At 35.7% G+C, this 23,495-nt stretch overlaps 1 protein-coding gene across 2 annotated transcripts; it reads left to right on the forward strand.

Annotated features, from left to right (window-relative positions):
* The first annotated feature begins 5,878 nt into the window (after positions 1-5,878).
* LOC127837351 (arylsulfatase B-like) lies at positions 5,879-23,429 on the forward strand. 2 transcript variants are annotated; one of them, XM_052364309.1, is made up of 9 exons: positions 5,879-5,985; positions 8,600-8,871; positions 10,733-10,919; positions 11,610-11,782; positions 13,995-14,106; positions 15,490-15,585; positions 18,265-18,514; positions 19,708-19,859; positions 22,359-23,429. In XM_052364309.1, the coding sequence occupies exons 2-9, from the start codon at positions 8,620-8,622 to the stop codon at positions 22,637-22,639; spliced, it is 1,503 nt and encodes a 500-aa protein (XP_052220269.1). In that variant the 5' UTR covers positions 5,879-5,985; positions 8,600-8,619; the 3' UTR covers positions 22,640-23,429. The 2 variants fall into 2 exon arrangements, with proteins under 2 accessions (XP_052220269.1, XP_052220270.1); XM_052364310.1 differs by lacking the exon at positions 5,879-5,985 and adding an exon at positions 8,421-8,454.
* The last annotated feature ends 66 nt before the right edge of the window (positions 23,430-23,495 follow it).

Consider the following 23,495-nt stretch of genomic DNA (forward strand, 5'->3'; position numbering starts at 1 on the left):
TAACACATAAACATGAAACCGAAACCAGCAAAATCATTGAAAAACAATTACATGAAACAAACACAAGCGACACCAAAGCCATTGACAACGAAATAACATTAAAAAAACAAGTATTAAAAGGAATTTATGTTAAAATGGCAAAGTTATGAACCGGACAAAAACACTCTGAAGTGAATCTATATGTAGATCTGGACACTTTCGCGAAATTTTTAAGGTTTCGTGAAAAGTTTTCAAGAAAAGTCTTCCGTTATTTTACTCTTTTCGTGAAAATGTATTATTTCAAAGATTTCATGAAAAGTTATCTGTTTTCGAGAAAAGTGATTTATTTTCGTGAAAACTTTAATTTATCTTCATGTGCTGACTGTTTAGAGCACTAACAGGGAAAAATTCGTGTTAACATAATTTTTTTTTTTTCGTGAAAATTTATCTGTTATCGACATTTTTTTTTCCCGCAAAATCCGCCATTATTTTCACGTTATTTCATCTGGTAAGTAGTGGCACAAATATGCTTCCATACTTAACAATGATACACTTGATATGTTTGAACATAAATGGAAACACATTAAATTTTCATAAACAAGTCCAGTATGCTTTCTACTCACTTTATGCAACTCATCCTTAGTCATAACTATTCTGTTGCTTTTCATTGTTTTTCTTTTTTTAAACACCTTTCACAAACAACTAAAGAAAAAAAAAACATATATATTTTTTTTAATCAAAAGGAAACCACAAAGTCAAAAAAGTATTTATTAGCATATCTTGTATAACATGTCTGAGCATTATTGCTGCTACACGGTATCTGCTACACGGTTTTATGATCATATACATGTATTCATTGTATGTGTTATATTAAAAAAAGTGTCGTCCCTGATGAGCCTGTGCAGTCCGCACAGGCTAATCAGGGACGACACTTTCCCCCTAAACTTGATTTTCGGTAAGGAGGGACTTCCTTGAAACTAAAATTATCATAAAAGCTGATGATGTACTATGTACAAATCAAATCAAATATCTGTTCTGTTCCTGTATTGCCAACGCGCTACAATTAGAAGTGTCTTACGTCTTAAAGGAAGCATTTTACAAAGCTAAAAGAGTTAAAGGAAGCATTTTACAAAGCTAAAAGGTTTTTTTCTTCTTTTGTTATGTATCCATGTGTTCCACATCCTATTTGAATATTCGCGATTAACAAGTATGGTGTCCATGGATAATCTCGCAGTGTGGCAGCGCATGCTACATTTTGTTCGTATATTCTCGGCATTGGTTCCTACGGACATTGGTTCCAGTGCTAATTTTACCAACTGCGGACATTGGTTCCTATGTTATTGTGACAACCCAGACATTGGTTCCTGCGTTATTATAACAACCCGAACAATGGTTCCTATGTTATTTTGACAACACGCACGATGGTTCCAAAGTTTTTTAAACAACCCGGACAATGGTTCCTGCGTTATTTTGACAGCCCGGAAATTGGTTCCTACATTATCGCTGACCCGGACAGGCATTCCTAAGACACTTTACCAGCTTCATATCAGTCCACGTCCAATATAATGACATCCGGTGCGGACTGCTTCAAGTATGCCATCCCGCTGTCGACGTCGTCCATTTTATCCCATTTTCACCGCGACATTGACGGTATAACACGTTGTGGGATATACTTGCTTGTATTCAACACTGTGGAATATACCTGTCGCGTGCACGGACTACTTTTTAAATGACGTCATGCGATATGCGCTAAAATTAGGTCGATATTGTTTGGTTCATTGATCGAATTTTAAGGTCACCCATTAGAAGAAAATGTGCATATTTTGCAGAAAAACATATATCTGACATATTCACCAAAAGAAATGTTGAAATAAAATATGAAATTACACGATTTTTGTTTTGTTATTTTTTTATTTATAACAAAGTCGACAAAACTTAAGCTTAAAAATTATACGACCTTCAACCTTTAAAACAAGTCATATGACATAATTTTTCGCCATCCGTATAATGAATCAGCTGATTGATGGCGTCATAAAATGACATATTATTGCGTCATTTTCCCCATTTTTTTGACGATTTATTATAAACGCGACTTATTTCACATTTTTTCTACATGTACTGTATGTCGACATATCTGAATTGTCAATTGATCACATTTTCCTTATTTCGTGTAATGTGCATTGTTTATAACCAAAGCATATACTTTTGACATTTAACTTAAATATTAAGAATGTACAACAAGCCATACACATATCGCACAGTTCATGAATAATCTGCTATGTTTGCTTTCCTATTTAATTCACGTTAGGCATAGAGCTGTGTAAAGTATAAGATGGTAAAAATAGCACCACACTGGAATTGGGAACGTCCCATTTTGTACACGGGTATTTTCTACTTATTTATCTGTTGTGTACTGGAATGTTTGCCATTCTTTGTGTATTTATATATTAAATTATTTTCTCGTACAATAAGGGCATTTACCATAGATAAATAAAACATTGTGCAAGTTTAAACATAATTATGTTTGTATGCAGAAATCTGCAAATGCAACCGAGTTTACCAACGGCTATTATTAGATAAACTGCTCCGGTTCATTTGAACAGCAGTAATGTAGAGTACATGACGTAGCGTGTGACGAAGAAGAAAGTTTATCGCGTTCATAAACTCATTTGAATAAAGTGATAGAATGGCATAAGGGTCTTTATTTAACTATGCTAAAATAATTATTAAAGACCCTAGATGCAAAATCGTCAGTTATTGTGTTAAATGGATTATTAGATGGATTTTAAAGGATAATTAAAGGTAAGATACTATTACTAGTTCTTCCGTGTTTTGATTTTTGTTTGTACTTTTGTCGTTCCCTGTTCTCGGGGAAATGATTTTAACATGGGCGCCATTGATGCATCGGATCACACACGGCATACCCATAACATTATATAAAAAACACGTTCTGCGCGTCCTTAAATTCGTCGTCCGAAGTCGGAAAACGTATTGCCCTGTATATTTTGTCAAATAAAGTGTCAGTCGCTGCAATTGTCTGTTTACTCGTCAAAATTGTCAAGGTCTTCGATAGCTAAAGAAACTTCAGCGTACAGTTTATTTAGTATTGAAAGACCTGTACAAAGTCGCGCCAGTCAAAAATCATAAAAAGCGACATTTAAAGTTATGGTAGCCAGAACTAGGTCGTCGATGGTGTACATGTATGTTGACATCGACAGCATTTTGTCAGGAGCAATCGCCGCCATATTGGATTTGATCATTTTCTTTCGAAAATAAAATGAATTATAGTAAAGTAAAATCTTCTTTTCGCGGTCGTAATGTGTTAAAATTCGCATACTGCGTAAAATTGAATGTAGGCATATGGTGATAATTTTTACTTGTTTTACAGTTTGTGTGTGAATTTTTTAAAGACTATTTTGCGTACCAGAACAAATACGTAACATGTATATCACTACGCATGGCTACATTTGTTAGATTTTAAGCGCTTTTATGACTGAATTAAAATTATTGTTAAGGTTATTAGATCTATTTATGTTAAATGTCACGTTGAAAAAATCAAATGGGATAAATAGAATACTAGGATTAGCGTTGAATACAGAGAAGTTTATGTTGCTCGGCTCGAACACCGAAAGCGCTCGCCAAGGCTCGCGCTTCCGGCGTTCTAAGCCTCGCAACATAAACTTCTCTGTATTCAACGATAACCTAGTATTCTCTATGTAAACACGCAAGGCCGTCCAATACTCAACTGAAGTGGCGGATTTTTATATCGTCCTTGTAGGTACCAGTGTACTTACAATGCCCTCGGCAAGGTTGTGCCGCAAAGACGCCTGGATCAGGTGATTATAAAAACCTTAAATTCGAATAGAAGGACCTATCACAGACTTCACGGCGTTGCATATACAGACTTCGTAGCCGATAACAACTTCTTCGGATTTGGACCCGCGTTTTGACTTAGACATGCAGTCAGTATGGCTGCCAAGTGTACCTTTTAAAATATTGTGCTTTTTTATTTTATGACGTTGTAATACAATTAAAATAATATTTCGCGTGGATGAGAATGAGCATGATAACGCTCAAAATTGTTTAATATATGGACTTATACCGAGATCTGCAATAGACGAATCCGTACAGGATTCGGGGCGACTTTTACTGTATTGCCATCGTGTTGTATACCTAAGATGTGTGTTTCTTGGAGTGAATACCATCGAAGCATAGCAATGACTAACTGCGTTTGTTCGTTAGAAGTTCCATATAAGCAGTGAAATTGAAGGTGTGTGTCATTTCTGTTGATATATATATTGTTTTCGCAGTTTGCTAACATGGTCGTGAAAGAAATGATGCACAAATTAAATTGTCAGCTTGTCATAAAGTTAATACGTAATGTGAATTAAAATGTTGGCAAAATATGAGTTGATAGCCTTTGATCGGCGTATACTTTGTGGTTAAGTTTGGCAACCAATGGTAGGGACCGATGTCTGGGCTGTCAAAATAACGTAGGAACTAATGTCCGCCTTTGTCAAAATTAGCACATGGAAAATTGTCCGTAGGAACCAATTCCCGGATATCTAAATTCTCTAGCCACAATACAAATCATCACTATAACCGTCATTGTTTTACATAATTCACGTGTAATGGCTCCAAACCAATGAAAATGCGAATGGTTGTAAATCAGTTATGCATGAATAATACCGTGTCACTATTAATGTCCAAGTCCAGAATTTCAGGTTGGCATTTTTTGGATATGCCATTCTAATGGGTCCCAAGCTACGGTGTACTCCTCCTGGATAGAATCGTTGCCACTTACTTAGGCTCGATTGGTAATTGTCGGCTCGCATACTACTTAAATGTACCTGGGTACAGAAAATACACTGAAACGTACCCGTAAATTCTAACGCTAAATTGGTCGTTGTCGGCTAATTAATCATGTTCACATGTATGACAATATTTTGTTAAATAAACTCCATTTTAACGGAATCCTTCTCAAAAAAACATGCTGAGGAAGGTTTTGTTCAACGAGAATTTTGTTCCGTATTTCGTAGCGCGTTTTACGATATCGGATTTTGGGCAGGAATAAAACTCGGGTACAGTCTAAATTGGCCAGGTACGTGTTCGTATATTTTCCGTTCCCGGGGTTCATTTAAGTATAGTTAAGAGTACCCGGGGTACATTTAAGCAGTACCCGAACCGACAATGACCAATCGAGCGTTACTTAGCCGACAGCTCACGACAATCGGGTGTAATCCTTGTGGAAATTGTGCATTTAAGGCATTATGTTATCAAAACATTTATTCCGACACGTAAAGCATTTTGACTAATTATCAATAAATTCATTAAACACGACTGGCATTGTTTTGTTTAAATCTCAAATGAGATTACTTTAATCAGAAACTAACGATTTTTAACGTTTACTCGATATTAACAAATTCTAGCTTCATGAATTGTTCCTTTGTCCCCAAAAAGCGCTACAGAATAATGCGTCACGTTAGTTCTTCTAAACGTCACGTGATCCGGGTGGAAAGCGTAGTTGAAACACATAAAACATTGACATCTGGGTAAGTATTCGTATAGCATTCAACAAAATTATATCTCAATTTGGAATTGCCATTTCCTGTAAATAATAACAAATCAAACATGCTGTATCTTTATCGTTACGGTCTTTAAGATAAGTCTTTATTGAAACAGTTATCGTACATTCTGGAAAAAAAACACGATTAATTGCGGAGTGGTGTGAAAACGCGATTGGTAGGTATATTGACCTATTGTGTAGACTGCGATGATTTAACAAAAGGGATTAACATGTGCGAATACAACTCTTTAACCGGTATTAGATTGTCACTTTATCTATATACCTGCCAATCACAAAAATCCCATTGTGCAACTTTTATCAAATCGTTCATCAAAAATGCTATTATAATCCGTTTTATACGACACCAAAAAGCGACGATGTTTATTGAATTTACCTGCCTGGTCACGCCACTTATTTATTGGATACTCTGTAATATAAAGGTAATATAAAAGGCAGTGCCGATTTTCTTATCTTTGGCGTTTCAAGTAAGAAACAAATTTAACTTGATTGTATTTGATTTCTGTGGTGTTTTTACGGTTAGCTCTTTGTGGGGTTCGTCTACAACTACAGCATTCACTAGCAACGACACTAAATATAGATCTAATACTAACGTTGACATTGACTGGAATCCTCGCCAGGATGGAACCAATTGTCCTCGTCGTCTTCGAAGGAAACTCGTCGGCTAGTCGGCTATACTCGTCGGCCCGTCGGGTAAACGTAACGGAATGCAACTATACTTCTGGGAATACACTTCCAGGCAAACACGTACTCACAACACACTGTCACCGGCTTACATACACAGTCACAGGCTTGGATATACGTTCTGGGTATGGCCCTCCAGGGAAATACGTGTCATTGACACAATCACAGGCTATCATAATCAGTCACAGGCTCACAATTACTCCTGGCAATACTCACATAGGGAAAACACATCTACTCACATCAACCACCCGTGCACAAGAGACCGTACAAACTCGTGCTGCCCAGCATGCACTATACCGATTTGTCGCTGGTTCACAATCATGAGGTATGTGCGCGTTTCGTAGGCCGGGCACCGGCACAACATTTCATTTGTTTTAACTCAAGATTTTAATAAATTACTGTTTTATTGTAATATAATGGTTTGTTACAAATGCATGTCAATTTTTAATGTTACAAAACAGAAGAGTTCAGAAACTAAATTGTTTAATTTTACATGTAAGTTGGCTTTGAACAAAACATGTATACTAAAATAATTGCTAATTAATGCTAATTTAAAAACGAGTGGTTATATCTTCAACTTAAATATTCCTTATGTTGCTCCAGTATTAAATCTTAAATTGCGAATGAATGAATGGTTTTTAATCTTTCCATTGGGTTCAAAGGTTCATGCGTATATTTGATCTTTTGTGGTCAGTTGGTATTGCAAATAATACATTGCAAAAATCAATACTGCATTGGTCACTGATCTTAAATATTTTAAGTAGCCTATAAATCGCTGTGCTTTTTGTGTTTGTATTCTGGTATGACTTAAATCGTTGTGCTTTTTGTGTTTGTATTCTGGTATGACTTAAATCGTTGTGCTTTTTGTGTTTGTATTCTGGTATGACTTAGGCATTATTTTCTGAATGTTTAGCGTAATAATGTCAAGGTAAGATGCGTTTGAAGGGCTGTGACTTGCAGGTAAAGTTGCTAAATTAAGTATCTTAAGTGTGTGCTTTAAGCATATAAATAATAAGTGTGTGGATTTAATTGGTAACCTTGATTTTAGATAGTTCTACATGTGTTGTAATAACATTTAACAGTTTGAATTATTTATGATAAAGTAAATAAAAGGTATTAGTATATGTCAGTTATTGCCCTCATCTCTACGGAATACCGTTAGTGCCATCGTGGTTACACATTAAAATCAAGAGGAAGACAATGGGATAGTACGATGGCGACAACGCGATAGTACGATGGCGACAATCCGATATTACGATGGCGACAACGCGATAGTACGATGGCGACAATGCGATAGTACGATGGCGACAGTGCGACAATATGATGGCGACAGTGCGATAGTACGATGGCGACGATGCGAATGTGCGATAATACGATGACGACAGTTCGACAAAACGATGGCGACAGTGCGATAGTACGATGGCGACAAAGCGATAGTGCGATGAAACGATGATGACAGTTCGACAATACGATAGCGACAGTGCGATAGTACGATGGCGACAATGATATAATACGATGAAGGCAGTACGACAACGCGATAGTACGATGGCGACAATGCGATAGTACGATGACATCAGTGCGACAATATGAAGGCGACATTGGAAAGTGCGATAATACGATGACGGCAGTGCGACAATACGATGGCAACAGTGCGATAGTACGATAGCGACAATGCGATAGTGCGATAATACGATGATGACAGTGCGACAATACGATGGCGACAGTGCGATAGTACGATGGCGACAATGAGATAATACAATGACGACAGTACGACACGGCGATAGTACGATGGCGACATTGCTTTAGTACGATGGCCACATCGTACTATCGCGTTGTCGCATTGTCGCCATCGTACTATTGCGTTGTCGTATTGTCGCCATTGTACTATCGCATTGTCGCCATCGTACTATCCCATTGTGGCCCTCTGGATTTTAATGTGTAACCACGATGGCACTTACGGTATTCCGTACATCTCTGACCATGGACCAAAAGTTGCAATAATCCAAATACCAGCTATTGACCAGCTATTGACCCTCCTGGTCGAGCTGTACATTTGTACTTATAAAAGCTCAGAGCATTCAAGAAAAACTACATGGACTACTTGTTTGTATCCATTTGAAACTTCCTTCATACTTGCTACTTGTCAAAAGTGTTATCTATTCAAACAATATTCAAATACTTCTGGCATTTGTATTCCAAGTAAGAAGGTAAACTTCATCTTTTTTATAATGCTCACCAAATGGTCAACAAATTAATGGTTTCCATAATAATTATACAACATGTGTAGAAGAGTGTGTTGCCATGATTTAGGAATGTCAACTCTAAACAAAAGATCTCTAAATATATTTTTAGACTAAGAGGACCAGTCAAGAATGTTGATGAAAAACGTGGTCATATTGAGTGCTTTAATTGTGCTCAGTGTCTCTATCTGTGAAGCCAAGCAACCACACATTCTACTGGTGATTGCCGATGACTACGGTTTTCATGACATTGGTTACCATGGCTCTGAGATTCGAACACCAAACTTGGATAATTTGGCATATAGCGGGGTAAGGCTGGAGAACTACTACGTGCAGCCGATATGTTCACCAACCAGGACTCAACTTTTGTCTGGTAGATACCAGGTAGGTTGTAGAATTGACTCTAGGGCAGACCAAACATAAGTTTAACCCTTTACCACTTAGATATGTATTTAACTCTTTACCACTTAGATACATATTTAACCCTTTACCACTTAGATTCTTATTTAACCCTTTACCACTTACTGGGTAGATACACATTTAACCCTTTACCACTAAGATACGTATTTAACCCTTTACCACTTAGATACATATTTAACCCTTTACCACTTAGATACATATTTAACCCTTTACCACTTAGATGTGTATTTAACTCTTTACCACTTAGATACATATTTAACCCTTTACCACTTAGATTCGTATTTAACCCTTTACCACTTACTGGGTAGATACACATTTAACCCTTTACCACTTAGATACGTATTTAACCCTTTACCACTTAGATACATATTTAACCCTTTACCACTTAGATACGTATTTAACCCTTTACCACTTAGATATGCGTATTTTTACGCATTTGTAGTCCCTAAGGAAGTTTAATTTAATCAAAGAATGTTCTTACTAGATTTAAGTTTTAAAGGCATCAGACTTAAAAAAATTAAAAATACGTATATCTAAGTGAGTGCATCATCCTACCCTAAGGTACCGAGGAGCAGCAAACAGCATAAAACCTGAACAAACTGCGAGTTACTTGCAGGCTGTTCTGGTTTTATGCTGTTTGCATACAGCCATTTTCACTTCGCTTTAAGTGGGAAAGAATTTAACATATTTATTTTAGCTTGATGGCATGAAAAGCATTAGGCTTATTAGGCTTTTTTAAACACTTGAGTTTGTGTCCTTGGTAGAACCAGTACTTGGGTTTGTGTCCTTGGTAGAACCAGTACTTGGGTTTGTGTCCTTGGTTGAACCAGTACTTCGGTTTGTGTCCTTGGTAGAACCAGTACTTGGGGTCTTTTGTTGACAACTAAAGAATGCTTTTACAGTGGGGATGAAACCCTTGACCTCCCAGTTGTTGGGTGGACACCATATCCACTGCGCCACCAATTATTAACTGGTTGATTAGTGAAATAAGATTGCACACTAATACTTGAGGATTATATTAAAACAAGTGACTGTCATATAAACTTTTAAATAATTATATCAAGTGTAATTTGTATTTATGTCATGTAAAAAGGTCTTATTCAAATTTTAAGTAAGTTTTGTGTTGGACATTAATTTTTTTAAACATCTTAAACAATTAAATAAATAAAGTTAATGATGCATATCTTAAGAGTTTGTTTGTTTTGCTTCAAAGGGCTAAAGTCTGATATAAATAAGGGATATTCCGACAATTGCAATTATAACATGTTCAATGTCTTTTTCATCAACATTTAACATGAAAAAGTTACAAGCACTTTAATAATACCCTGGCTGCATTTGAAATACAAAATGTTTTAGAAGAAAAACCTCCAAAAAAACAACAACAAAGAGAATATTAAAATCATTAATGTCTGTGTTATGTTCAATATATAAGATAAATCATAATTCATCATAACTTATTAACAGTAAGCACATATTCAGCTTCCAAATTATCATATTAAAATATGTAAAGCTATCTCTGTATAATATGATATTTCAGGGCTACTAGCATATCTTTCGACATCTGATCTACCCATCCGATGAGACACAGATGAAACCAACTACCAGTGCACAGTTATTGGTCATCGTGCACTGATCCATTTCCCCAAATTATATCTTTGGAAAATAACCGGGCAGCTGGGGTTCATTTGACATATGTTAGCTCAATAAAAACATTTTCCCCTGAAAGTTCACAGGGGCAGGTCTGCCCATAGATGGAGTTCTGAAGAAGCAGTGACCCCTGGAAAAAAACTCTCATACACACACACGTCATGTTCAATGTCTTCAGATTCACACGGGACTGCAGCACGGAATAATCTGGGCCGCCCAGCCTTATGGTCTTCCCCTGGACAGCCCCACGATTGCTGATAAGCTCCGGGAGGCCGGGTACGCCACTCACGCTGTGGGAAAGTGGCACGCCGGCTTCTACACACATGCTCACATGCCAACAAGACGCGGATTTGACACCTTCTTCGGTAGGTGGCTTTCAATTTTTTTCCATATTGGGAAAAGGAACAGTACCTGCAGCCTGATTGGGAAAAATTTGCACTAAAAACTTTTGATGATTGTTTGCCCACAAATAGTTTAAAATGGAGAACTAAGTGTTGTCAAGTTGTCAATATTATATTTGCTTAGGTTCAAGCCATAGAGCTGCATAGGGAAACTAACTAAATGTTGCATGTTATTTATAAAACAACTTATTTATTTTTTGAAGCCTAATTCAATTGTGATTTTTTGACGGCTATTTGGAGATGTGCAGTTTTTTTCTCAATTGGAAAAGTGCTATTTCCTGGTACTAAATAAAGAAGGAAATAATCACTGGTTGCATAATTAGTAAGGCCAGGGTCTTTATAAGAATTCCTTTTGAATTGAAATTGAAACTTGTTTTATTTGTTTTTAACATTATGTTGAATCTAAAATTGTAAAACATGTATGAGTGACATTAAATTGTATCTTTTTTGGCAATTGATATTTTAATGTTTTCATAACAATTCTGTTGATAAATCATTAGATCTATAATTAAATAAATAAGTGCATGAAAAAAACGAAATATGAATTTAATGTTATTTTTATTTTAAGAAAATGCAGTCTATATATCCTCTTTTTTATTTGTGACCATAGTAATTCCTTGCTTTGTTTACCAGTGTATTATTTTCCATTCCAAGGCTATCTCACCGGCAGTGAGGGGTACTACAACCACTACCGCTGTCACGCGAAAATGTGCGGCACTGATTTTATGGAGAACACCACACCTACCAACAACTACAATGGCTCCTACTCCACGCATTTGTTTGCAAACAGAGTCATTGATATCATCAACAATCACACAGATGATAAGGTATATTATTAAGATGATAAGGTATGTTATTAAGATGATAAGGTATATTATTAAGATGATAAGGTATATTATTAAGATGATAAGGTATAGTATTAAGATGATAAGTTATGTTATTAAGATGATAAGGTATATTATTAAGATGATAAGGTATGTTATTAAGATGATAAGGTATGTTATTAAGATGATAAGGTATCTAATTAAGATGATAAGGTATATTATTAACATGATAAGGTATATTATTAACATGATAAGGTATATTATTTACATGATGATGATAAGGTATATTATTTACTTGATAAGGTATATTATTTAAATATAATGTATATTATTTAAATGATAATGTAAATACTTTACATGATAATGTATATTATTGACATGATAAGGTATATTATTGACATGATAAGCTATATTATTTATATGCTAAGGTATACTATTAAGATGATAAGGTATATTATTAGCTGGTGTTTGTTTGGTGAATTCTTAGGTTGTTATTCAGTCCCATTCCTAACCCTTTCAGTGCGGGAACCGAATTTTGAAGGCCTTGCAAACAGTTTGGATCCAGATGAGACGCCACATAACGTGGCGTCTCATCAGGATCCAAACTGTTTGCTATTCTGATAATATTCTTTGAAAAAAATCGAAGAAAATGCTAATTTTAGAAATTAAGCAGACAACATTTAAGAAGACAACAAATTTCCCAGCATGCAAAGGGCTAATGTTAACTTGTGTTTCCCAAATGACTGCCTAAAATTACCATTATCCCAAAACATGATGATACTCATATACTTTAGTGTGTAAATAAATGTAACATTTAGTTAATTTCCCTATAATGCAGCTCTTTCAGTTGAATTTAAGTTACTTATATAACATTGAAAAACACTTATTCTCAATTATAAAGTATTGGTAGCATAAAAGATAATACATCAATTTCAGTCCAAGCAACAGCAAGTTTTCCTAATCCCAATGGCCCCTGCCCCATTCCCAAAATGGTGCAGAAAACTCATCCCAAGGGCCCCTGCCCCATTCCCAAAATGGTGCAGAAAACTCGGTAGTTTTATTATGGCTTTATCTCAACTCCAAACTGTAACCAGTGGTATAATGTAATACAGGGTCAGTAAAGTAATATTTGTACCAGTGTATCACACCTCACTGGCACAGTAAGCAGCAATGTAGGAATTGTTTTCTTAGTGTGTACCAGTTCTTCTTGCACTGAAATACTGCATGCATCATTTTATTGTGCACCATGACATTTTCTAAGTAAGCATCAAATAAAATATAAGTTTATTTGTAGCCCATGAATGACTCATTTTTGTCTTTTATAAAAATGTTAACAAAGAGAAAAACACACACAAATCTATAATTGTTCATAACCTATTTATTCAAACTTGATTGCATTGAAATTCTAAGGTGTATTGAAACACTCTCTAGTCCATTTCCTGGGTAGAACCAGTACATGGTGTCTTTGAGGGAGATCTGAAGAAAGCTACTACAATGGGGATAAAACCAGAGAACTCCCAGTCACTAGGCGGACACCATTTTTGCTATACCACGGCCAATTTTAATTACATGTGAGATGTACATGACTGATGATTAATTAAATGTTTCCCTTTATTTTATAAATCAGGACCACCAAGACGAGCTAAAAAGCAAAATTTATAAAAGGCACTTAGTGTCATTACTAAAGTACCATATGAGTCGCGTTCTGAGAAAACTGGACTAAAGGCATGTGTGTAAATTGTCGTCCCAGATTAGCCTGTGCAGTCCGCACAGGCTTATCAGGGACAACACTTTCCGTCTAAACTGGATTTCTGCTAAGAAGTTCGGACTTCATTTAAACGAAAAATGTCTTAAAAGCGGAAAGTGTCATTCCTGAATAGCCTGCACAGTCTAATCTGGGACGCCACTTTACGCACATGCATTATGCCCATTTTTCACTAGATACACTAATCATGGTTGTAGCATCAGACTGGGAAAACCGGGTTTAATGAACATGCATTAAGTGTCATCCCAGATTAGCCTGTGCAGTCCGAGACCACACGTTTAGTCTAAACTGGATTTCCTGTTTCAAGAAACTTCCTTTAAACGAAAATTTCCATTAACGTGGAAAGTGTTGTCCTTGAGACTGTGTGGACTGCACAGGCTAATCTGGGGCGACACTTTATGCACATGCATTAAGCCCAGTTTTCTCAGAATGAGACTGATATTGCTGCAGCCCTTGTTCCTGTACGTGTCATTCCAAGCAGTGCACACCCCTGTGGAAGTGCCACAAAGTTACGAGGAGCCTTACTGGTATATCAAAGACAAACTTCGGAGAACCTACGCAGGTATCATGTATTTTTCTGGCCGTTTTGTGGGAAAAATGCAATTTTGGGATTGTGATTTTTGTGTGTGCAAAAAGTCCAGTGATTTTGGAAAAACTTGAGATGGCTGAAAAAAGCCTGGTCATTGTGTGCTATGAGATGAAACAGGGGAAAGATTCCATAAACTGTCTCAATATCTTTACTTTAACTTGAAATATTAACATTTAAAATCCTAAATTAAGTAAATAATAAAAATAACATTAAAGTAAATAGGAGTCCACTAAGATTTAAGTAGCTCTAAATAGTTATAAAAATTTAGGTAAATAAAAACACAGTGAAACCGATATTATTTGTTGGACACTATTTTTGTGGTTTTTCATGGGTTCTCACGGACATAAAGTCACATGTTCAACAAACATATATGTACGAAGTTTTACATCAGACATTCACAAAATGAATGAATTTAAGATCTAACAAATATACTATATTTTATGATTCTATGGAATTGCATATCAACAAAATAAACTGAAACCGAAATACTAGTAAATGATATGTCAGAGAGCTCCAAACAGATACTCTAAAATATGGGAAATAACTCTTTAAAATAGGGGAGAGAACTATGTCAAATAGAGGAGGGAGCTCTGTTAAATAGAGTAGATACTGGATAAAAAGTAATGCAATTTGTGCAAAACAACCATAAAGAATTAAAGGTTATGAACAGGGTTTTACTTATCAGCTTTTTCTGGAATGCCATCTCCTTTGACAATCCCTGACTGATGGAAAACTTTGGCTCAGACAGGCATAAGCAATAACATTATTTTAAAATGCCACCGGTTTCCCAGTCTTTCGATCCAATTTAATCTGCATTGTGCAAATTTGCCAAGATGACAGCCAGAGACAGATTTATTGAACACAATTCATTGTCTTGAGATCATGTTGCTTTTAACATAAAGATCATTGCAATACTTCATATTAAATATAGTTACCATGAGGGCTTTTGTGTCATTTTTAGCTGCAACCTATTTTCAGAGAGGTTTATTGTCAAAGAGACCTGATTTTCTGATATCAATAGTTCAATTTTTTGGTATCAAAGTACATTCGCTATTTTTTGATATCATAAAAAATTCAATTTCTTGTTTACATAAAATATGACAAACTCTTTTATATCAAGTAATGATTTTGAGATGTAAAAATTCATCTTTTGATATAAAAAATATTCATTGTTTTGTACTCAAAATTATTTTTTTTTATCAAAAAATGTCTTAAAAATCGGTAAGTGGCTTCCCCTAGATACATTATTGTTATTATCAAACCAACATAGCTGATAGACTCTACTAATTCCATTTAAAATGCTTCTTTTATAGAATTGAATAAAGAAATGTGCAAACTTGCTGTTTTCTTTTCCAGGAATGGTTTCATGCATGGACGAAGCTGTTGGGAACATCACCATGGCGATGAAGCAGAGAAGATTGTGGGACAACACTCTCATGATCTTCACAACGGGTATGTCAGATGTCAGTGATCATGGATTTAAACCTCGCTCTGAGACAACGGGGCTTAATGCATGTGTGTTAAGTGTCATTTTAGATTAGCCTGTGCAGTCTGCACTATCTGCCTTGACTAGATTTTAATTTAGAAGAGTAGACTTCCTTCAAACCAAGAATCATATTATAAAGTGTCATCTTAGATTAGCCTGTGCAGTCCTCACTGGCTTATCAGGGGCGGAACTATCAGCCATGACTAGATTTTAATTTAGAAGAGTAGACTAAACAAATCTTCAAACCAAGAATTATATTATTTGTCTATGATTAGCCTGTGCACACTGCACCTGCTTATCTTGGGCGACACCTTATGCACATGCATCAAGCCCCGTTTCATTGAACCTCGGCTTATTTATAGTAAAGGATGAAGCTTGTCATGGAACAAGTACACAACTTAAAGGCCAAATACAAAATTATGCTACCTTGCTTTATACTATGTAAGTCTTACATAATTTATTATAATTATTATACTTTTAGCTATACTTCTTTTTCATTAAATTTTTTTCCCTTCCAAATAAACAAAAAATTGTAGTTAAAAGGATGAATTACTAAACGCAATACAAGTATTTGTAAATATATCCAAATTAATTGCTTCAGAGATTTGTTTTTAGAATCAACCAGAAATGGACAGGTTTAGATGCGCGTTTTGTTTTGCAAATTAATGTTTTGTGAATAACTCAGGGCCAACAGAGTGTTTTTGAGTTCTTTAAAACGGTTAGCATTTTGCATTAACCATAATAAGGTGGTGACCCCAGTTGTACAACTTGTCATTCCTGTGTGTATGTTGCATATTTTTGTGTTGTGTCTATTACTTTTGTTCTGTCACAGGCTGTTTTGGTATAGGTTCTATGACATAGACATAGCCTTGTTATGGGACAACTTGGCTTAATGCATATGCTTAAAGTTTTGTCTAATATTAGCCTATGTAATCTGCACAGGCTAATCTGGGATCATGTTTTTCCTAAACTTGATTTTTGCTAAAAAGAAACCTTTTAAACGAAAATACCATAAAAGCGGGAAATTCTGACTGCACAGGCTAATCTGAGACGAAACATTAAGTTCATGCACAAAGCCTAGTTTTTCCCAAAAGAGGCGCTTATAATGGACCCATGCCTTGATAAGGTTTCTCATACCCTGGTGCAGGCAGGTAAAGTTTTACTTTGTTTATAATCTTTATACTATATAACAGACTATTATGTGAATTCTTTATACTATATAACAGACTATTATGTGAATTCTTTATACTATATAACAGACTATTATGTGAATTCTTTATACTATATAACAGACTATTATGTGAATTCTTTATACTATATAACAGACTATTTTGTGAATTCGGATTAAGACATCAATCTGGGAATACTTTTTTTTCAACAATGCATTAATTTATTTTAACAAAGTATCATATAAATATACCCTTGCCTTTTATGTCTTTAAAAATTAAACTGTCCATGTGTACATAAACACAGTCTAGTGATAAATCAATATTAATGAAAAAGTCATTGAAAAGTTCTAATAATATTAAGATAATACACAAAATTCATTCAGTATATGTATAAATAGTTATGTTTAAAAAATATCATTTTAAGTTTGATGTCTCATTCCATATTCACATAAGACAGTGTTAATATTAATACAATCAGATAATGGAGGTTTAATTGTAAAAATTTGAATCCTATGTTAATATTATCAGAACTTAAAGGTGCCTTTTCACAGATTTTGGCATTTTTTAACTTATTCATTAAATGCTTTATATCGATAAATGTAAACATTGGATCGTAAAAGCTCCAGTAAAAAATCAAGAATAAAATTAAAAAAAGGAAAAGAACATTGCCCGGACCAGGTTTCGAACCAGTGACCCCTGGAGTCCTGCCAGAGTCCTGAAGTAAAAACGCTTTAGCCTACTGAGCTATTCCACCGAGTACACTAACTTGACGTATTTTATACCTTATATAAGCAATCTTTGTAGTTTTTACAAAATTTAACCACAAAAACAGAACTCTCCAAATTATTCAATCGTTTCACGTTGCAACGCTTTATAATTTTTAGGTTTTAAAATCGTCAAAAGATGCATATAATGGCTATATTAGACCATGGTAAATGTTCAGTATTACTGTTTCCTCACAAATATCATAACTAAAACGAAAATTTGCGAATCTGAAACAACTTTTTTCAATTTTGTCAATGTACCAAAGCGTGAAAAGATCCCTTTAATTGTATGATCAGAACTGATAATTGTTAAACTGAATACTACATTAATATAATCAGCTGGTGCAGATAAAGATTTACTTTGTGTATAATTGTAACACAATATTTATACTCTATTGATATACACTATTTGTACCATATTAATTGATTATTGATTATATTTGGGCTGTGCTCTGTGAAAAGGGGGTTTAATGCGTGTGGGTAATGTGTCATCCCAATTTAGCCTGAGGAGTCTGGGACAATCAGGGACAACACGTATCGCTTTTATGATATTTTTCATATAAAGAAAGTCTCTTCTTAGAAAAAATCCAGTTAGGGCGGAAAGTGTTGTCCATTATTAGCCTGTGTGGACTGTACAGACTAATCTGGGTCAACACTTTACGCACAAGCATTAAACCCCCTATTCACAGAGTGGGCTGATATATATGTTTAGATAATGGAGGTTCGGTCACTGAGGGGGGTAACAACTTCCCACTTCGAGGCTCCAAGGGTTCCATGTGGGAGGGCGGGATGCATGCTGTGGGCTTCATTCACAGCAAGCTTCTCAGTGATAATGTCATCGGATCCGTGTCCACCGGACTCATTCATGTCACAGACTGGTTCCCAACGCTTGTGAAACTGGCTGGCGGTAATCTACAGGGAACCAAACCGTTGGATGGGTTCGACCAGTGGAGCTCAATTAAGTAAGTTTCTAGTTGGGACAAGCAAGGTCTTCTAAAGTTTTGATAATTATAAAATAACTACAGAAGCACTAAGGTTTAAATTATTCTTGCAGCAATCTCATGGGCATGGTTTTCATTCTTATAATAGTTGCAATAATGTGGAAATGGTTAACATAAATTATACCTATTGATGGAGAAATGGTTTACAGCATATACGTGTTAAAGTTATACATTCTGAGGTTTAGTTGACTTTTGTACACTCTGAGGTTTAGTTGACTCTTGTACATTCTGAGGTTTAGTTGACTTTATTGTTTACAGCAAGACTCGGTTTAGAAAACTATAATTGGTGGAGAAATTTAGACTCTGTTTTATCTACTTTAATTTAAGCCTATATTTTCTAGCTCAATTTCATTGAAAGCCTACCGCTTATTGAAACACTCTAGTTTCTGAAATATTCCTGGAATGAACTAGTACTTGGTGTCTATGTAAGAGATATAAAGAATTCCCCGCTGATTATACTTAAAGTGATATTATGGGCATCTTACAGTTTATAGGTGTCTATTGCAACTGTTGTTTATTTTTGGTGTTTTCACTTCATAAACACTTATATTTGTTAATGCAGTATCAACATACTAAAACAATAGCATAAAAATAATGCATTTGAATATCAACCGTACTTTCGTTTGACAACTGATTATGCATGTACGATTTGAATTTAAAGTTAGTTTTGGTGCAGATTCGTTCATACGACACAAAGACACAATGTTGTTTTACGGATCATTTCAGCTTACAGGACTGGGTGGGTCACGTAAGAATATCGAATATAAAATATATTTTTATAAACAACTGAGTTGCAGATATTTGATCAGTAACCACATTTTAACTAACTCTTTTGACCTGTCAATTCCTTTCAGCTCAATTCAACAGTGCAAAATGCCCATATTATCACTTTAACAGAATAGAATAGTTTATTTTATTAAGGAATATACAGCTCATCGTCATTAGCATGTGTATGCAATAACAGCATGCGTTTCAAGTAGATACAAAACGTACATCATTTCAAAGAATTATCAATTTACATAAACAGGAAATAAACATGTTTTTTGTGAGAATGTCACATGCTGATTATATTGTTTGCAGCGAGACCTAGGTTTACACAACTAAAATTAGTTGAGCAATTTAGACTGTGGTTTATGTCATGACACTTCTTTCAGCAATGGAGACAAGAGCCCCCGTACAGAGCTCCTGCACAACATTGACCCTCATTACGCTAAACACGGGCGCCCAGCCTTAAATGGGACCTTTAGTACCTCCATACGGGCTGCATTAAGAATGGGAGACTGGAAAATAATCACGGGCGATCCAGGTAATAAGTCAAGGTTTATATTAAATGAGCCTTGTTCTTGGGAAAACTGGGCTTAATGCATGTGCGATAAGTGCCGTCTCAGATTCAGTCCAAAAAAGCTAATCTGTGACGACACCGTCCGCTTTATGGTATTTTGTGTTTAAAGGGGGTATCTTCTGAGCAAAAAATTAAAGGTCAGTGTTATGCCAGATAAGCCTGTTTGGACTGCACAGGCTAATTTGGGACGACACTTTACTCACATGCATTAAGCCCAGTTTTCCCATAATGAGGCACAAATCCTGTCTGATTAATAGGTTAAACACTAGTTCAGGCTAAGTGACACCTATAGACTTATATGAACATGTATATCATGTTTATCATTATTACTATATGTTGTGAAAAAATCATCACATGCAATACTGGAGTGATTAATACAAAGTTCAATTTGTGGTTTCACAAAATCATACAACAAACACATGTGTATAAAACTGAGGATGGTGCCTTAAAAATTAAAATTGTCAATAACATGAATAGTATAAGTGTTTAAATTGGTTGAAAGCAGCACACAAATAAACAGTGTATATTTATATGAGCCTTTCTGTGAAAAGGTTTTTTAATGCATGTGCGTAAAGTGACGTCCCAGATTAGCTTGTGCATGCAGTCCGCACAGGCTAATCAGGGACGACACTTTCTGCCTAAACTGGATTTTGCTAAGAAGAGGAATTCTTTAAACAAAAAATCTAAAAGCGGAAAGTGTCATCCCTTATTAGCATGTGTTTACTGCACAGGCTAATCCGGGACAACACTTCACACACATGCATTAAATCACAGAGCACGTACAGCCCATAATATTCCATCCTAAGAATCTTAACAGATGATCCAGGTCAAAATGTCTTCCTTTTCAATATGTGTCATTATTGATTTATATGTCCTTAAGTTAAAGGTCAAGGTCATACTTCAAGGTCAAGGTAAAATATGTCAAATAAATTGAGATTTGCCAATCTCATACAGAAAAAAATAATTGACAGGCATATTTTTGAGACAATGGCACTCTTTCATAATTTGTATAAGTGAGGTTGGTCCTTACATGAGGTTCAGTTATGACTTTGTGAGGACCCAATTTATGTTCCAGCATGCCTAACTTATTGATTTGCTATACACATAGATATTGGAATGAATGTGAAATTATAGAGGGCTAATTTCAGCTAATAAAATTACAGCTGAAATATATTCAATTTTTGAGTGGAATTGTGCCGTAGGGTGAAGTAAAGCCTACCTGCCATATGTGAGTTACCTCACACCAACTAAAAATTGACTGGTTTTGAGTACAGCAGAACTAAATGTATTTGACTGGTTCCTTGAATATACAAGATATATGATTTGCGCTCTGAGAAAATGGGGTTATATTCATGTGTGTAGTCTTGTCCCAGATTAGCCTGTGCAGTTCACATGGGGTTATATTCATGTGTGTAGTCTTGTCCCAGATTAGCCTGTGCAGTTCACATGGGGTTATATTCATGTGTGTAGTCTTGTCCCAGATTAGCCTGTGCAGTTCACATGGGGTTATATTCATGTGTGTAGTCTTGTCCCAGATTAGCCTGTGCAGTTCACATGGGGTTATATTCATGTGTGTAGTCTTGTCCCAGATTAGCCTGTGCAGTTCACATGGGGTTATATTCATGTGTGTAGTCTTGTCCCAGATTAGCCTGTGCAGTTCACATGGGGTTATATTCATGTGTGTAGTCTTGTCCCAGATTAGCCTGTGCAGTTCACATGGGGTTATATTCATGTGTGTAGTCTTGTCCCAGATTAGCCTGTGCAGTTCACATGGGGTTATATTCATGTGTGTAGTCTTGTCCCAGATTAGCCTGTGCAGTTCACATGGGGTTATATTCATGTGTGTAGTCTTGTCCCAGATTAGCCTGTGCAGTTCACATGGGGTTATATTCATGTGCGTAGTCTTGTCCCAGATTAGCCTGTGCAGTTCACATGGGGTTATATTCATGTGCGTAGTCTTGTCCCAGATTAGCCTGTGCAGTTCACATGGGGTTATATTCATGTGTGTAGTCTTGTCCCAGATTAGCCTGTGCAGTTCACATGGGGTTATATTCATGTGCGTAGTCTTGTCCCAGATTAGCCTGTGCAGTTCACATGGGGTTATATTCATGTGCGTAGTCTTGTCCCAGATTAGCCTGTGCAGTTCACATGGGGTTATATTCATGTGTGTAGTCTTGTCCCAGATTAGCCTGTGCAGTTCACATGGGGTTATATTCATGTGCGTAGTCTTGTCCCAGATTAGCCTGTGCAGTTCACATGGGTTAATCAGGGACTATGCTTAACAACACAAAAACTTGATTTTGGGTAAGAAGAGACTTTATTCAAACAAAAAATACCATAACAGCGGATAGCGTCGTCACTGGTTAGCCTGTGGTGCTTGCACATGCTTATCTAGAACGAAACTTTACTCACATGCATTGAACCCCGTTTTCACAGAGCTCGTATATATTTTTCATCAATCAGGTGACGGCAGCTGGACACCTAGACCTCCATGCAGCAAGACGCCAATATCCATCAAAGAAAGACATCCACGGCACACACACTTGAAAAACCTCTGGCTCTTCAACATTACACAGGATCCAAATGAGAACAATGACCTATCAGAACAGGAACCAGCTATTGTGAAAACCATGCTGGATCGGCTGCAGTATTATGACAGTACAGCGGTTCCCTGTTTATACCCTGAAAATGACCCTTTGGCTGACCCTGCCAGGCATGGGGGATTCTGGGGACCATGGCAATAATATTTTTAACTTGTTTTAAATGTGTTGTTCTGCTCTTTTTGTTTTATTTAAATGGAAGAGGAGATATGGTCAGGGCTTTTTGCCTTTTAAATAAATGGCTGTTTTTCACAAATTTGAGAAGTTGGCGATCCATATTTCATTATTCACATAAGTTTGCTACTCATTTTTTTACTATTTTGAAAATTTTGCAACTCATCTTTTACAGTTTTGTACACAGGTGTTGGGTGCATGGACAAGTCACTAAAACACTATCAATATGTCATCAAACAACATGTTTCATCACTTTGACAGCAAAATAATTACATTGTAGTTACATAATGTTAATGAATGTTCATATATAATTATACGAATTATTGTTGTTTTTGGTAAAGTGATGAATCATGTTGTTATATGAGATATTGATCTTGTTTTAAGTGACTTTGTCACCCGCCCAACACCTGTGGTTTTGAACAGTTTGCAACTTATTTCACAAAAGTAGGGGGTGACGGCCACTTCACAAACATGGGATAAAGCCCTAATCAGGCTAATGGTATATTATATATATGGTTGCTCTTGTTGAAACAATATACTTATATATGGCAGCAAGGGAAATAAATTTGTGACTAAAAGCAACGTTTAATTTTATGCTTAAGGCGTTAATAAATACACTGATGCAAAGTAGCTTTAACTTAACAAATTTAAATATCTGTAAAAGACGGATTACCGGTACTTAATTTTTTATTATTATTATTATTTAAAAAAAAATTATACTGGAACTCTTTAGTTCAGGTGTTTACATTCATCAATTTAAAGCATTTAATGATAAACTTGTCAAAATCTGTGAAAATGTCCCTTTAAGGACATGCATGTTGCAGCC

This window comes from Dreissena polymorpha, chromosome 7, assembly GCF_020536995.1.
Source record: "Dreissena polymorpha isolate Duluth1 chromosome 7, UMN_Dpol_1.0, whole genome shotgun sequence".
NCBI classification, from domain to species: domain Eukaryota; kingdom Metazoa; phylum Mollusca; class Bivalvia; order Myida; family Dreissenidae; genus Dreissena; species Dreissena polymorpha.

Bases quoted from the DNA above. Each gene is read 5' to 3' on its own strand.
- LOC127837351 (XM_052364309.1), top strand. From the start codon at position 8,620: ATGTTGATGAAAAACGTGGTCATATTGAGTGCTTTAATTGTGCTCAGT. The intron at 15,586-18,264 runs GTATGTCAGATG...ATATATGTTTAG, and splicing joins TCTCATGATCTTCACAACGG to ATAATGGAGGTTCGGTCACT. The intron at 18,515-19,707 runs GTAAGTTTCTAG...CACTTCTTTCAG, and splicing joins GACCAGTGGAGCTCAATTAA to CAATGGAGACAAGAGCCCCC.